Genomic DNA, 17,604 nt, shown 5'->3' on the forward strand with positions numbered 1-17,604 from the left:
GTATCTGACATCTCTGCTAGAGGCTGGTTTGCTCAGGGGCAGAATCGGTGAAATGACAGCAAGCAGGGAGTTGGGCAGCTCACATTACAAAAGGAGAGTGGACTCCAATACATGTAGTTGACACATTTATTGAATGCTTACACTGGGCCATGCCCTGCTCCATGAACTTGGGAGAGTTAAAGATGAGACATACCTGCCAGGAATCTTATCATTTCTTAGAATAATACTTATTTGACCAGTTAAGCTGAGCAAGGTCAAGTTCTGAAAACAGCGAGAGAAAACTTTTACAGCGTAGAACTTTGGTAATCCGACACCCCCTACCAAGATGGCATTGGAAGGTTTGCTTCACTTCTGCCTCTTCTCTAATGGGGTCAAGCAGCTGCTGCCACTTGGAGTATGAGGCCAAAGTCCGGAGACTTCTTTGATAACTGGAAATGCCTTGTCCCACTAGCCTGGCGTGACTATGAGAACATGTTGACAGTTCTTCCTCTGAAAGAAGAGGATGTATGAATGGAACAAAGCTTTGTGCACAACAAGGTATTAATTCTTAGTTTTTGGTAACCCTATCCAAGGTTAATAATTGTCATCTTATATTGTTCAACCCGAATTTAAAGATGCTACTTTTCGTCTTGTTTCAATGCTGCCTAGATCTATGTTTCTTTTTCTTTTTTAAAAATATTTCATTTATTTATTTTTAGAGAGAGGGGAAAGGAGGGAGAGAGGGAGAGAAACATCAATATGTGGTTTCCTCTCACACACCCTCAACCAGGGACACAGCCTGCAACCCAGGCGTGTGCCCCGACTGGGAACTGAAATGGTGACCCTGTGGTTTGCAGGCCGGCACTCACTCCACTGAGCCACATCTACATTTCTGAGAGAAAACTTTAGATGCTTTTACAGTAAAGAGTTGCAGTTGCATAGGTAAGGATCCATGGGATAATGTGTTTCAAAGCCCACCCTATCTATCTTCTTCATCCCTCCCTTGTTCCATATGGGGGAAAAGAAAACAATTAGGCAAGACTTTTTTTTCTTCTTTTAATGTTCTTCAGCATTAAAGGAGGGGACTTCATAAACATTGATTGTCATTTACAGAAAACATTCAGAAATCATGTGTGCATTATCAGGGAATGCTAACAGTATTCAACTAATAATTTACAGGACATAAAATAAGGACAAAACCTATTACATTCTAAAGCAATATAAAACTCTTTTCCTTAATTGTTAGGGAGTGCTGTTTTACTCTAGTATACTTATAATTAAAAAAACTCAATGCTTACTTCCTAAAGGACTCAGGCTGCAGTTTTACTCACGTACACAGAAATTAGGGCTTATATATTAAACAAGGAGAGAGAGATCAGAAAATTGTAGATTTTAAAACTATAGATGTCACTGGGTTTATTTGTAGTTTGCATTTTGCCTCTACGGGGCAATCATAACACATGGGAATAATGTAATTAAGCTCCAGAAAAATCAGTGGTGACTCTAGAAGGCATTATTCTTTTAAAAAAGTATAATTATTATGCTTTTTTAGAGCGAATACTTTTATGTTACATACGTTTGGCAATGCAACTTCTGTGCGTTGCCAACAATGGTGTGCATGCTAATAAGAGGGGCTACTGCGCGCTCACACGTGGCCCCTCGGGGTGCAGTTGTGGTTGGTAGGTACAGCCAACCCCCAGACAGCCCGTGGTGGCCACCGCTGGAGGACTTGGAGTAGCTCATCACTGTCCATGTGTAGGCTGGAGCTAAGGTAAAAACATCAAATCTCTGAAAGTCGGAAGTATATGAAAATCATTTCTCTCCATCCTAAAAGCAAGGAAGCATTGTCAGGGATTTCAAAAATACTGGAAAGTCTCATTTAAATCTAAATATCTTTTTTTTATTATAAATTGATCATCATAAAATACTAGCCTTTTAAAGTCATATTTGGGATGCAGGAAAAGCATCAGGTTCATCAGACTTGCTCCTGCTTGTGTTGTTGCAGCTCACGACACCTTCAATTTTCCTCCCTCTCAGTCTCTCCCCGACCCTCCCCCAGGTTCTTTACAGCATTTATTTGGTGAAGGTCAGTTATGGCTTCAGCGAATGAGTAGTCTGACCTCAGGTTATAAGAAATAAACGTGTACAAAAATATTTTGTTCATCAGAAAGCAGAGTTTGTTTTCCTTAAGCTATTTCATGCAGAGAGGATTTAGACAAAGCCATTGCTGCAAGGAAAGATGACTTATTCAGGCAACATTTCTTTCTTTCTTTCTTTCTTTTTTTTTAACTTTCCTTTTTCATATTGTCTAGTTCCGGTAGGGTTTGCAGTTCTTAGGCCAATCTTCAATGCAGATTCTTTGGAGCAGATTTAATTGACAGCCCTGTCCCTTTCTCAGCTGTATCACACAAAGAAGCGTACAGTTAACACCAATGACCTGTCAAGATGCTTAAACTGTTACACCAGTTTCTGAGAAGTACATAACACGCAGAAAGGAAGCAAGTACACATTTGCTCTTTGTTGGTTTTCCCCCCTCTAAAAAAATTGTTACAAAGTCTTATGCTTAAACAGAGACATAGAAAAATCAGTGTATTCACTGTCTCTACTTATTTACAGCAAAAATTACAGAGACAGCATTACATCGTATTAGACCTTCCACAAGCATATATTAAAAGTAATTACATTTGAAAAAATATTTTTATTTTTCCTCTACATTTCTACAATACATACTCAGTTTCCTGTGGGTGTAGTTTTCGTTCTTGTGTGTGTGTTAATCAGATGAAGCAGACAGTACTGTGCTTAGACGTGGGACGTTCCTAGGGTGTGTCTGCCTGTGGCTGTGACAGCGGCGGCGCGCAAACGCTCTCCAGCAGCCGCCGCCCGGACGGTAGATACAGTTCAATAGAAGGATCATGCTGCCCAGCTGGGGCGCAGAGACCCTGCACGTCCCTCAACAGGGTTATGCAATTCCCGTAACCTTGTGCTTTATCTCTGGCCGTGAGAACAATCACGGAGCTGCTTTTTCTGATCCGCTGGAGGTCGTGCTCACAGTCACGCAGGAGGCAGCGTCGCTATGGCCAATTCACTTCGGAGGAATTTCAGCAGCTTAGGAAAAAAGTGCACAACAGACAGCCCGCCTCTGCTGCATAGGAATCCGTGGCCCCGCACTTCAGAACAGCGAAGGACTAATTATCATGACCCTAGAGGAAGTTCTTTAGACGCGACCAAGGGAAAAGAAAAACTGGTTGCAGATATTGAAGCCACACGTTTAAAGAAACACATCGAGACCCAAAAGCATAAAAATTGTGCATTTGAATTTTGGAAAAAAAGTGGCAAGAAATCTAGCCAACTGGCTCTGTGAAGCTGGGAGTCTGCGCAAGACAGTGTCTTTTATAAGCCATCATTAAATTGTTTTTGTTTTTAGGTTGCTACTTTTCCAGCTAACCTCTTACTATATCCTCTAGTAGTGATAGGCAAATATGGAAACCAAATTGAGTGTCAGAAGGGCAAGATCTCCACCCCTCCCCCTCCCCCAACATCATTCAGAATTGTATCTGGCCAGACTTCTCCCGCCAGTTAGGCCCCTAAATTTGACTGTGCTTTAAATCAGAAATTTCAAACTGTGAGCCCTCTTCTGCTCAGAGATGTGTTTGTCTGGACTGCACCAAGCTCTGAATCAATTGACATCATTTACAGCTCAAGAGATTTTATGAGGGTCAGAAGCTTCAGCCACACTTCCGCCACAACCAGCAGATACTGGTTGGCTCTTTTTGGATGGGACAGTTCCTTGCCAGTGCACCGGTGGACTCCTGTACTCATTCTGCATTAACTCCCTGGCCCTTTTAGGCTTTTGAATTTTAACCCTTGCTTTAAGTGAACATGCGTCCCTGGTCCTGAGGTTCCCTCCCCATCCCAAATGGTTGTCAGCTCTTCACTAAAGACCCACGTGGTTTTCCTCTACCACGTTGCTCCTTGTGCTAACAGAAACAGAAAATCAAATACCGTCATCTAAAGCAGATGGTAGGCTTTTTTCTCTTCTTTATACAGGGGACTTTGTGCAAAACTTCACTACAGACGCACACTGTAAAGTTACGGCTGTTTCTGTTGAATGGTGGTTCTGTCAGGCACAGCCGTCCTTGCCTGAGCCGCCTGCCAATCCCACTAACTTCCTTGGAAACAAAAGCTTATAGAGAAAAAAAGGAGTCAGGAAAATTATTTCTTCTAAATTCCAATAGAAGTAGAGTTTTTCTTGCAACTAGAATAAATGAAAACAGAGAACATGGAACAAACATACCTCATTTGCATCTGACATTTTTGAAAAAAAAAGCTGGTTGCATTTTAGGTTGTCCTTGGGACACACGAATTGTCTTTGCATTCCAGCCGGGTACACATGGGATTGTAGAAGTGAGCATGAGTTGACATCCACATTGTCAACTCTACAAACATTCTACAAACAGTTCAGCTTGACTGCTATGGTATGACAGATACGAGAGAGAAAGTACCGGTGCCCCCTACACCTCTTGTTAATTCGCAGAGTTCATTATAATTTAGGGTCTCTTAATTCCATCAAAAAAAGTCTAATTACCCATGTAATTCAGAGAATACCACTGTATCCTCTGTTTTTACCAAATCAGTGGTCTTTTAGTCCAGAGCCCTGAAAACAGTAGTAACACAAGGGAAATCCAGGAAGGCTGTGTTTGAAGAGTGCATCTCCACCTTCAGCTTTCAGTCTTTGGGGATAAAAGAGCTGTAGAAAAAGGGACACAAAGGTGACCCGAGTCATGGGCAGTGGGGGAGTATGTAAGAGGTTAGGTGGATTTGGGATCCCCTTTTCTCCTATATTCTCTCCAAAATTTGCCTTTCCTTTCACAGACCACAAGTACAGCTTCACCTCCCTTGTTAGGCTCATCTAGTGCCACCGAGATCTCTGCCTTTCCCTTGCTCAGGACTTGTAGAGGCAGCTTGGGCTCGCTGAGGGATACACAGTCCATAAACGGAGCAGCCGCATTATCTGGCTCTTAGCAGATTTTAGAAAACAAGACTAAGTTGTCCTTACTCGAGAGCAACTTGTCAGCAAGTCCACATAGTAAAAGTATTTTGAATTTTCAATTTACAACATGAAGTTACCGCTCGTTAGTCTGAAAGCCTTGTCAGAGAGGTTCTCTTATTGGCATATTGAGTTTATGCCCTTTACATTTTGTCGTCATTTTCCTGTTTTTTCTCCCCTCCTTCTTGATGTACCTTTTTTTAAAAAATAAAACATCCCTGAGTGGATACAGTGCAACATCTGCATCAAGCAGTGATTGTCATTTACGAAGCATGGAGTGGAAAGGACAGGTCATGGGTTATTTTTTCCAGTGCACACTTTATCATCAATGTGTTGTGAACATTTGTGAATGTTCCTGGGGAAGGGACAAAGATTGCACGGGTAAGGAAAGTTGTTCTTGCCAAAATTTCAAAATACCTCAAGATGGAGTCACAGCAGACGTTTAAAGGGCAGCTTTTAAAAGTGCATTGTTACCATTGAAAATATGACTTGGTTCTCTTCTAAGGGCCAGATTTGGCAACCGTGGTAAAAACCCAGAAATCTCCTTTCTCCGCTGAAGTGGGCCGAGTGTGTACTGGTCTCCACTGTTCTGTTCTGGTTCAGTCTCTAGCTGTTTCCTGTCCCCTAGCTTCAAAAGGTTTGTGCCGTCCCAATTAAATGCTTGCACTAGTGGAAATGACACAAATTCAAATCCAGTACCTCCTGAGGCAAATGTGGGGAACAATCTTTTTCCTACATCACCCATGGGACAAGGGAGGAAAAAATTCTCAGCCACTTCATCAATTGAGCCGATTTAAATCCTCTAAGGTAAATTGGGAGAAACAAATGATCCTCTTTGCAACTGAGCAGGAATTACAGGCTGCCAATGGAAAACACGAGGCCACCAGAACGATGAAAACAAAGTTTGACATAAGTTCAAAGCTCAAAGGGAAACACCAAGTAGACACATTACAGGTCGCCTATCACAAGCCAATCATAAAACATACATTGCATTTGGAAACGGCTTGGTTTAATTGAGTGCCTTCCATTACCCTGTTTTCCTAGCAATCAGTAAAGTAATCTTTCCATTAGAAGGAAATATGACTCTTGGAATTAATTCTTTATACAAAGAGCTAGCAGGAGTGACATTTACACCAAAAAGAATGGCGTCCCTGTAGCGGCATAATAAGCAGTCTACAGCTGTCTTCTTAGAGACTGAAGTTAATTTGGTTCAATGTAGTTAAATTAATTGAATATAACAGTAGTTGAGAAAGAGATTCATTATTTTAAAGTCTTTTTATTTTTCCCCATTGGTTTGGAATTCATCAATCATGAGGTGGGAAAAGACTCTGTTTTCTAAAAGAAAAGATGAGCACTACTGTTTGATCATCAGTGAGGAGCTCTGTGGCATCGTGGAGATGGCTCTCAACCTTGTAACTTCAGGAAAACACAAGAGATGGCCAAGAACTCGAAGTGTCCCCTGATGGGAGCCTCACAGAGCAAGTGTGCATGTGGACGGCTGGGCCTACAATTAGGAGATCATAATTTTCATTGTTTTATACATAAAGCTCTCCTCTGCCTCCCTTTAAAAAAAATCTTATTCTGGACCAAATAAGACCAAAGGCACAAGGCCTCAGACCACAGGCAGAGCCTATTCCTTAGAATTTGTGCTTTTTCTGGTGGTCAGTTTGATGGAAGAACAGGTGGAGAAGTGAGAATTTGTACTTTGAAGCCTCAATTCTCAAATCCTCATCTCACCTCTTGCATTTTGTACTTTAAAAAGTTGCTGAGCAAATAACCCTAGGCTAGGTGGAGGAAGTAATTTCAAACTGCACAAAAAATAATGTTAGCTTTGGGGAGTATTGGTTTTATGGAATAACTCAGATCTTTTTTTTCCCAATCTGTCAAGTTGTTGTTATATTTTTATAAAACAGTACCTTGGAATTGGAAAAAAATTAGATGCTTCTGATTAAAGGACATGAAAAGTCCTGCCTCCCCCTTTATTGCTGCTTTTTCTAAAAAAAACTTATTAAAGAGAATACATATAAAGAACTAGTTCTTTGTATATTTTTTCTATTTCTTCTTTGCCAAAAAAAAATGGTTAGAGAGAGTGTTTACATGAAATGGCATTGGGACCCTGGCTTCTGATTTACTTTTTTTACTTTAATTTTATTAGAAAAGATTGCTGGTGGTCATAATCTATAGACTGCATTTCTCTGTTGAAGACACAGTAAGCACCAAAATCAAGTTTCTTTTACACTCTGAAAGCCAAAGAAAAAAGTGTTTTGTGTGTTCTGGTGAAAATCTATTGTTTGGTCAAAAAAGTCCTGGACTCCACGATATTATCTGTAGCCTAATTCTTAAAACAGGAAAATGGCTCCAAATACTTGTATTTTCCCCAGTGTGAACCATCTTGACAAGGCTTTGATGTCATTGATAGGAACAGAGTTTTATACCGAGGAGGCTGTGCATTGTAATTACTCTTCTGTAGACTTATTTCTGAATTGGTACCATCCTGCCATTGACTATAGATGAAAATCTGGTTGGGAAAACAAAATCCCGATTGTCTAACATAAAGGTAACATGTAACACAGAAGGTAAATAATATAAGAGAGCCTGACTGAATTTCCTTTGCTAGTAGGTATGATATTTTAAGCCACAGTGCATATGCATGTATTTCTCATATATAATATTCTCAGATATTATATACTTATTACATAATGCACAGTGCTTTCCAAGACAGCTACAGATTTACACATGCATCAACTACCTAAAAACATAGAAATAGGTGAGCCTAGTAAGTGGAATTTTCTTAAATTATATTTGAACAATCAACAGGAAAAGTAATCATGTAAAGTACCGCTCTGTTCTCATATATAATATATCTACAATAAAATTCTATAAACAGTTGTCTCCCCAAACATACCCAAATAAAATTAAAAAAAGATAACACCCAGTGTCCTATATTTGTATATTTATGGTCATTTCAAAACAAACAAACAAATAAAAGAGCCCCACTCAGGTGCATATTTACATTCTTCAAACTGTAGCGGTGAAAAATAATTCTATTAAGTGCAGGACATTCCTAATGGTGCAGTAGTGACATTTTCCTTAAGTCTTCATGAACACATTGCTTTCGTCTTAATGGTGATGCATTCCATAGCTATGAGACAGTCCTGTCCTTGCCTTCATTTGCAGACGGTGGCACAGTCAGGATTAAAGAGCTCCTTGTATAGCGGAGGAAAGAGCGTATTCACTATGTCTGGATGCGACTGCTTAAATACCTGCAGCTTCTCCCCGTGCAAGTTGCAAACTGCCGTGATGGTTGGTATCTTGGCTATTAACTGCAGAATGGAGGGACAGGGAAGGAGACAAAGGGGGAAGCTCATTAGTGCTCTGTCCTCTGAATCAGTGTCTTTCTTGGCCCCAGATGAAGGGAAATGGCTTTGGAAAAAGATGTTCAGAGAGAAAGAAGGCTCACTTTCAGCTTTTCCTTTAGAACAAAACAAAACAAAACAAAATGGCCCCTCCCCCCACCATCCTCTAAAGGGAAAATAAAGAGAAAAGAAGCCAGACCAAGCTTCCCGATTCACTGTTCTTAAATAAAGCGTGCATCGGAGGCAGTTTAGGTGCAGTGTTAGGAGTGGGTGCTCTGCCAGCAGGCTGACTGAGCTGGAATCCTGGTTCCAAATAGCTAAATGGCTGTGTGGCTGTGACTGGCACAACGGTGCAGTTTTCTCATTTGTAAAATGGGCTTAATCACAGTGACAACTTCACTGGGCTGTTGCGTGGACCGAAGGAGGTAATTCTGAGAGAAGTGTTAAGAATGCTGTCAGCATGAAACACAATTGTTAGCTAATATTATTAGTACCTCTTATTTCCCACAGGTTTTTATGATGTGAATATTAGATTTTTAGTTTTGGAAAGTGACCACACTAGGAAGGTGCAGCCTAAACCATAGGAGGTGTAATTCAAAGCTGCCTGCACTGCTTTGCTGTCAAGCTCCCTGGCCTGCCTATATCCTGCAAATCCTTTTCTGTTGCAACGCATAAAATGAAGCCTGTATTTAATCAAGAGAAAATAGGAGACATCGCTGGCACTTAGCTCCCTCAGGGAGATGTTTTAAAAGCCTTTGTGAGAATGTCCACTTACAATCGTTAGGTGTTTCAGTATTTTATATACATAAGTTTTGTGTGTGTATATATATACATACACACACACACACTCAGTTCAAATACCCAGAAGACAGTGTTCTATAATAATTTAAAATGTCCACGGTTTGCCAAATCCTATATAAGTCTTAGGAGATGAACAATGACAGCTTTTAACGTACTTATAATTTAGGGACACTTATAATCCATCATTTAGGGTCAAAGTCAGCCTAAAACCACATGTCATTGTGATCCTATCACTGTGGGGACGAGATATGCTGTCATGTAGAGAATAGTTTTACAAAACATAAGCGTGATAGATCATACAACTCACCAAAGGCACACTTGAAAGTGACGACAAAATAAAAGTCAATAAAACTCATCGAAATCACCAATGAGTCTCGCTGTGCTCCCTACCCTACTTCATAATAAGAAACCATTTTAGTCTTCAAGGTAAAAAAAGGAAATAGATGATGTTACTGTGTGGTTATCCAAAATCAGAAGTGTCCTCTCTTTCATTAACTTTTCTTTTAAGAACTGATGACAATATAACCATGCTGTGAGCAATTTAAAAATAGCTCTATGGTGAGAGCTGTTGACATGTTCACGAAAGGGATCCAGCGCCCATGAAGAAGTCTGGTGTTCAGACTTTCCATTTCCGCTGCTATTTGCTTCTATAGGGATGGAAACAAAAAAGGAGAATGAAGTCTTTCTCTCCAACATTATGAGCCGCTTAAACTTGTAATAGGCACTCTGCTGAACAGCAGAAGACACAAAACAGTAAGGTTCTGGCTAATAATCTACTCGGAGAGACAGGTGTGAGTAAAGTGACCACGCGGTCCAAAGCGGACGGGAAGCCTGTGGTGAGTGCTATAGAAGAACAGCGCTAGAAGTGGTGGATAATAGGATGTCCTGACCTCTTCCGGCAGGCCAGGGAAGGCTTCCCTTAGAAAGTGCCACTCTACTGGACTTTGACGGAAGAGTGAGGGCTAACTCCCTGCTGGGGAAGGGGTTATATGATATGCCCCAGGAGCAAATGCAAAGACGCCGTGCTTGCTTGGGGCACTGGAAGGAACAGAAGGAAGTTCAGTGTCACTGGAGCAGTGGACAAGCATGTTCAAGGATAAAGCTGGAGAGGTGGGTATGGCCAGATGTCACAAGGTCTCAGTTTCATTGAGGTCTTTGTAAGGGTTTTAAGCAAAAAGAAAAGAAAAAAAAAAGACAGAAAGATGATCAGAATCTCATTCTGAAAGATTCGCTTTGGGTCCGGGGTAGAAAACTGGGTATTTACTATGTTTTCATAGGTAAAGAATGTACAAGTATCCACTTAGCTAGAGTTCCTTGGGAAATTACTCAAGCTCTCTTAACCATCTGGTTCACACAGAAGGAGACTATAACAGTTTCAGAACACTTCTTGCACATTACAATTCTCACAGAAATAGCTATTGAATGCAGAGAGGCTTTGAAATCTTTCTATAATCATCTGCGGTTGAATTGATGGTGTGCAGAGCTCCTGAAACTTTCAGAAGTAACTCCAGAAAGCTTGTCCATCTTTAGCATGCATAAAAATTGCTGGGGTGCTTCCTACACATGCAGGTCACTGGGATCTACCCCAAGGGACTATGTTTCCATTAGTCTAGGAGGGGCTCACACCCCCTGATTGAAATGAACATCCTGTGGGGATGCACATGTACTGGGTCCCCGTTTGAGAAACACTGCTTCAGAAGTTCAAATCTTATCCATTTACAGCTGTTTTCCAAAACTGAAAAGCAAATTCTTTACCATGTTTGAAACAGTCCTGGTAGCTGAGTGTCAATTTGGCAGATTTTTAGGAAACAGGCAGGGGAGTTATACCTAGAGAGGGAAGTTCTGTTACTTTGGTGAGGGACAAGTAATGGCTTTCCTGAGCCCCCAACACACCGGAGAGGATTAGCCTAGTGATAAAGCAATACGGGCTTTGAAGCCTGTCTGCATCCTGGATCTGCTATTTACAGCTAGGCGATCTTGGGCAGGTCACTTACCTCTCAGCTTTCTTATCTGTCAGATGGTAGGAGGGCAGCCCCTACCTCAGAGGGCTGCTGTGGGGTTCAATGAGTCAACACAGGCTGTCTAGAGCAGTGCCTGGCACATAGTAGCGGCACATGTGTTAGGGGTCATGCTTCTATTCTGATATAATGCTTCCTTCCAGGAGAGAAATACGCAGTCAAGGCCAGGCTTGTTTAGCCAGATGAGACATAGGGCAAGAAACCAGCTTAGTCCTGAACCAGAAACAAAGATTGAGTCTCTGTACATTATGTGTGAATACAAAATCAGCCATTTACTTTTATCGAAATAAAAGCAGCACGTTGATTTTCATGCTCTTGTAGCGATTAAAGTAAGTTGCTCATTTGATAAACTGTGATCCATAAAGTAGAACCCTAGGAACTAAATTCTTAAAGCATCTTTCTGTTTCTTTAGAGAAGGAGTGGCGTGCGGAATTAAATGTATGAGAGGAGGACTGAAACCCTTCTACACTCGCTCATCTGCGCCAGAATTATTTAACCCTGCGTTTGCCTTCTGAAACAGAATCTGGATGGACCCTTGCTTCTTTCCTGCCTAAAACTGGGTTTAAGAGGCATCTGATTCAGAAATTCATTCCTCCGTCTTCTACGGGATTGGGATTCTGCCCCTGTTGCTCATCTGTAGAATGGGTTGAATGGTGAGAATTGCTTTTTGTTAGCGAGCACTGGGACCACTTGAACAAGGGGCACCGAGAAAAGCAAAGAGCTTCCTCAATCTCTGTGCTCTCAGAAGAGGCCGATTTAAAGGCATCCAATCAGCTGCGGAGATGGAAGTGCTGACAGGGGCATCCATCACCGTGGAGGCAGGATGGGCCTCTAGGCCGTGTGTGCGGAGGCAGCGGTAGCACTTGTCAGAGCCCAGAAGGGCCTGGTGGAGGGAGCAGCAGGCAGTCACTTATTGCTCATTAATATTATGTACTACCGCTGGGGGACCCCCATTTCAAAGGGAGCTCCGAGCAGCCGCAGCAGCAGTTAATGGCTCAACAACTTTTTAAACAGCTGGGGAGGTGATCCAGAAGCACTTGGAGATGGAGGGGGTAGTCAATTTCAAATCATCATGAAATTTCTTCATGTTTAAATAATCCCCGTAGCAGGAGTAGACAGAGGGTCTATAAAAAAAGGCATTTTCACTCTCTTTCTTTCCTTCTTTTTTTTTTTTTTTGTAAGAAGGAAGCTTTAGCTTATACTTACAGGGGTCTACAAGAAGAAAAAGCAGCTGTTCAAGAAGAGCTAATAATTCTATGCCTCTTTCCAGAGGGTAGTTTTATGAGAAAATCCATAATTTTATGACTGGTGCATTTGAAGTTGAAAAAAATGAAACATGAAGAGCGTAAAACTAGTGATCTTGTTCATATGGGCTCCCCGGCCACCTAGATGCCCTCCAACGTGATGCAGGAGCTGACAAGGGTTTGATCAAAGTGTAAGAAACTTCTGAGGCACTGATACAAACAGGGCACACGTGAGGCAAGGTACATCCATTTCACTTGTCTACTCACCTTTAGGCTTTTATTTAGTAACATGGGAGTGTGATAATAGAAAGACAAACTTCCATCTCTATATTGGTGATGCAGTTTGGTTATTCTAATGCTAGAAATGGACTTAGGAATTAAGAAGTTAGTGAACCTGTCGGCTTGTGCCTCTCCCAGCTTGAATATCAGAGCTCGCCCTGGGAAGGCTGAAGCCTTCCAGATCTGATGGGAGATGAACCTCAAAGGAACAGGCTTCTCACCACATGGTGTAGCCATTCTTCTCGGTAGGGCATCTGTTCCCATAGCTAATCTGAGATCTCCATTGCATTTCCGTTAACTTGGCATAACTTCAGCCTCATACCTGTGGAGGAAGAGATGCTATGTGGCATCTTCATGGGCAGCAAGGGCTTAGAAAGACTATTTAATAATGATAGAAAAAGGAAAGAATAGTAGCATTGCTGTCATCTTTCCTTGAAGGAACAATATTTTCTATAAAAATATAGAAGAAAAGAGAGAGCCCAGTGGGAGGGAAGGTAACTTCCTAGCCAGACAGGAATAGGAAAGAAGAGAGGAGGGACAGAGATTCTGAGCTTAGCCAAATAACTCCTCCACGTAGACACCTCCACATCCTGCAGGAATCAGAAGGGGTTCATCAACCTAGAACTATGGGTCTGAAAACACCCAAAAGGGGGTGCAGCCCGTGATTCCTGGAAAGGCAGCATCTATAGCACATGACAAAGCACAAGCATTTGCACACTGTTTTGAGAAGTGAGTCAAAGGCATGGTACTCACTGAAGTGTTCTAGTTGTGCAAACATACAAATGACTCTCCCTCTAGGCTCTGCATATGGTGAGGTGAGCGGGTTTTGTGGTCTGAGTTCTCCATGCCTGCCCGTTGGATATACACATGTGTTGTTATGGGTTTATCACTTTTAAACTTCTCAGTTCAGCTTTGGGTAAGAACATACCTCCAGGAGTGTTGCATATATTTGTAGGCATGCTGGGAAAAATATATATGCTGCCGAACAATATTCTACAACTCTAATTACCCAAGAGACACAGCAGGAGGGGCTGGAATGGAGAAGACTGCATTGAGAAGATTCTAGCTGTGACCTTGACAAAGAGGCTACTCTTAGGAAATGGCTGGGAATTTGTACCTGAGGGCAGGATACAAGCAGACATGCAGACCCATGCTTTGCCCTTGGCCATGAGTGCACTGCCTCAACCTGGCACTGGCTGGACTGGCTCCTTTTCTCCTCCCTCTGCTCCTCTGTGCAGGGCCACAAGAATGGCAGATTTAGTGACTTGTAATGAGGAAGCCCACAGGCCAGAGGACAGGATTGTCACCAGTCTTTGCAGTCCTAACATGCACAGTTTTCTCTCCCATCCTACCCCTCCCACAGCGGTCAGTGCTCACACTGTTATAAACTGAGCGGAGAAAGAGCACCACCAGTTCCTAGGCCCAAAGGCAGTCCTCACCCTGGGGAGCAAGGTTCTCAAACGGGGTCACGGCAGCACCTGCAGCGCAGGGTGACTGAGACCCACTTCGAAGCCTGACAGGAATGCTGACTTCTGGACACAGGCTTTATAAACACTGTGTGCTTTGCAGCTTTGGGCCAGAATACCAGCCTAGACGAAAACACCATGTGCACAGAGTCCTGATTTGAAGTACTTGGTGAAATGAGTCTCTTTCTTCACTTATTGTAAAGGTAGAACATCCAGAGAGTCTTAAAACTGTCACACTGGACTGAGCATTGAAGGGCAAAAGAAGATCTTAAGGAGAAACCTTTGTTTTTCTCTTTCTGAATCAAAGACTATGATGTCGAAGGGACTTCAATGACTATCCAGTACAACTGACTCATTTCCCAGACAAGAAAAGTAAAGCCCAAAGAACAGATGGGCTGCCTCCCTTAGTCAGATGGGGCTTAAAAAATACATGTATATTATAAATATATATGTGTGGATTTTTTTTTCATGAGCTTTAGTGAAAGTGACCAGTGTCATCTCATTTATTGGCTTCTCAAGTCCAGGTTCCAGCCAAATCTAACTCTTATTCTTAGCTCAAAAATACCTTATACTTTCTTACCTCCATACCATGTCCTCAATCACCTGGAATGCTTTTTCCACCTCTTCACTCCCCCACCCCTCCAACTTTCATTTTTTGAAATAGTTTTCATCCATTGGTAATTAGCTCAAATATACCATCTCTTGGATAAAAAAATTCTCTGCCAGAACAGAATTCCTTCTCTCGACAAACTACCTATTATGAACCATGCAGCTTGCTTATACTTAATCTCATTTAGTCCTCAAAATAACCATATCTGCAGCCACATTTTACAAGTGAGGAAACTGAGGCACAGAGAGGTTAAGTCCCTTGTCTGGGGTCGCTTAGCTAGAAAATGGTTTTGATGGGTTATTATAAACATGCCACATATTATCTGATGAAGAAAGAAAATTAGATTCTTTACTAGAGTATTTTTCCAGACAGACAAATAAATAAACTAATTAATACATAGAGATTAAGACCTTTTAGTTAATGGACATAAATTTCTGGAATTTTGAAACTTCCTTCCGTCCAAATTTGGTCAGTCAGAAGTATAAAACATTGTTACTTGAACTTTAGTTTCAGGAGGCGGGCACGTAGGAAGTGTGTTGGAGACTCTTCTTGCAGGAGAAAGTCCACTGACTGTGTGTGAGTCCTGCACCTCTCACATGACGTCTGCTACTCCTGTTCAGGGTCATGGTCGGCAGTGTAAATAGTCTTTGCACATTACACAGAGGGCAGATCTACCCCCACCCCACTGGGGATTTAACCCGAGCCCCTGGACTTCAATACAACAATTGGGTATGTGTGCATTTTTCTAGAGATAGGTTTCATAATGTTTATAGGCCTAAAGGGTCTATAAATAACATACAGTAGGAATGGTCCTCACCGTTTCAGAGGTGTTGTGGAGACCGAAGAGCTCCATGGCTATAAAGCCAGAAGGAGCATTTCTGAAAAAATGAGAAGGCTCTGTGGTAGAGTAGAATAGATTTCTTGGATTTAAATGAAACATTTATCCCATCTGGAGACTGTGGTTTTGGTGAGAGGGTGTTCCTATACGCCTATGAAGTCACTGTCCTTAAATCATTCAAGCAGCCAGGAATTCGAGAGACTTGTCTATCCCTACCCCAGAAGAGTCTTAGACAAATGGAGTGACTTATCCAAAGCTACACAGTTGAGAGCTGGGATAAATAAGAGTCCAGTTCTCATTCTGTTTCATGATGCTTCCACATTAGTTTAAATAACATCCTAGTAAAATGATGACTGTTACAAGGAAGGGTCCATGCAAAACCCAATATTCATACATAACCTGTGGAAGCAATGCTTTGTCATCTGGCTCCAGTGAATGTCATACAAGACATTACCCTCTTCTAATGCTTTCTCTGGGTGCCAGCTTTGTGACCTTATTTCTATAAGAAAAGAACTGAATGGATGTTAACTAGGCTTATTGCAGTGGTCATTTTGCAATATATAATATAAGTATCAAATCAGTATGTTATACACCCCAAACCATATAATGTTGTATGTCAATTATATCTGAAACACTTAAAAAATAAAGGAATTGACTTATGTACTTTTCCCACTAAAGATGGCGAAGGGAGAATTAAACTGACTTACAGCTGGTGTTTCAATTTTTTTTCTTGCCACTCAATAACTTTCATTCTTCAGTTTCTCTGTCTCCTTTCTATCTCAAATACCTCAGATGACCACTACCAGGATAACAGAGGTAAAAAATGGTTTAAGCATGAAACACTTTTGTTTTTCAGATGAAATGCCCCACTCCCTTTGATTTGTTTTCCTACAACTGGGGCTCAGATCCATCAACATCTTCTTTCCCTAAGGATGTCGCTCTCCTCTCAATCTACTACGATTCACGAGTCTCTCTTTTAAAATGTGCACTCTTTTAGGATCATAATAACCACAATGTCACAGTGTATTAGAATTCAAGCAGTGTATATATTTCATTTGAACATCAAAACACACCTATACGGAAGTAAGGAATTATAATTTTTATTTTACACATGATGAAACCAGAGTTTTCTGAAAAGCATACCCCCCCCCTTAAACAGAATAGCAACAACTTTTGTCTAACTCTGGATTTTATCAAGACTTGAATTTTGGTGTGGCAAATATGGGGACAAAAGTTTTTGGGACATCCCAAATGTAAGAAACACCCCCCTTTAACTAACTAGATGTATTTATGCATATATGCTAATTACATAATTATAGGGACAAATGCATGTATTCACAGTACCATCTTTTCTGTCCAGAGTACCTGAAAGCTTGTTGCTTTGCTTTTAACTGGGAGAAAACTGAGGCACAGAGAAAAGGCGATTTGTTCTTTCCCACATAGTACAAAGTTACACCGAAGAGAAATGTCACTCTACAGTGTGGAAATGTTCTTCCTAGGATGTGTTAATTTTAATAAAATAGTATCATAATAGAGCAGGATATTTAACTCATTAAGGTTTTTTATAACAATACTCTCTACGTGCCAAGTAAAATCTGACAGTGTCTCCAATAGAGTCTTTTTAAAATAGAGAACGTCAAGAGCAGCGTGAGAGGGTTTTCCCACGAGTAAGCTCCATTTCCTAGTTGCTTACCCTCTAAAAAAAATTCCAGTTTTTAAGAGAGCAAAGATACTTAAAAGTCTAAAATAATTCTGGCTCTCAAAAATATTCCATTTCTTAAAAAATCAGAGATACTTTAAAATCTAAAATAATGCTAAGTATCAATTATTAGAAAATTCTTTCTTCCTTTCTTATGATCATTTCACTTTGGTAAACAGCTTTTCTCAGTACTCTTCTTAAACATCACCGTTCTTAAGCTGAGTCAAAAAACTGATGGCATGTTGCTTGCTTTTACTCACATCATTG

At 41.1% G+C, this 17,604-nt stretch overlaps 1 protein-coding gene across 2 annotated transcripts in view; it reads right to left on the reverse strand.

Annotated features, from left to right (window-relative positions):
- Positions 1-4,290: 4,290 nt before the first annotated feature.
- The window catches only part of RORB (RAR related orphan receptor B), a 187,130-nt gene continuing 173,816 nt past the window's right edge, over positions 4,291-17,604 (reverse strand). For both annotated transcript variants that reach the window (XM_024555525.3, XM_024555515.3), the window contains exon 10: positions 4,291-8,349. In XM_024555525.3, the coding sequence (XP_024411293.1) occupies positions 8,194-8,349 (156 nt within the window). In that variant the 3' untranslated portion in view covers positions 4,291-8,193. The remainder of the gene's footprint in view (positions 8,350-17,604) is intronic.

The sequence above is a fragment of the Desmodus rotundus genome, chromosome 1, assembly GCF_022682495.2.
Source record: "Desmodus rotundus isolate HL8 chromosome 1, HLdesRot8A.1, whole genome shotgun sequence".
In the NCBI taxonomy this organism is placed as follows: Eukaryota; Metazoa; Chordata; class Mammalia; order Chiroptera; family Phyllostomidae; genus Desmodus; species Desmodus rotundus.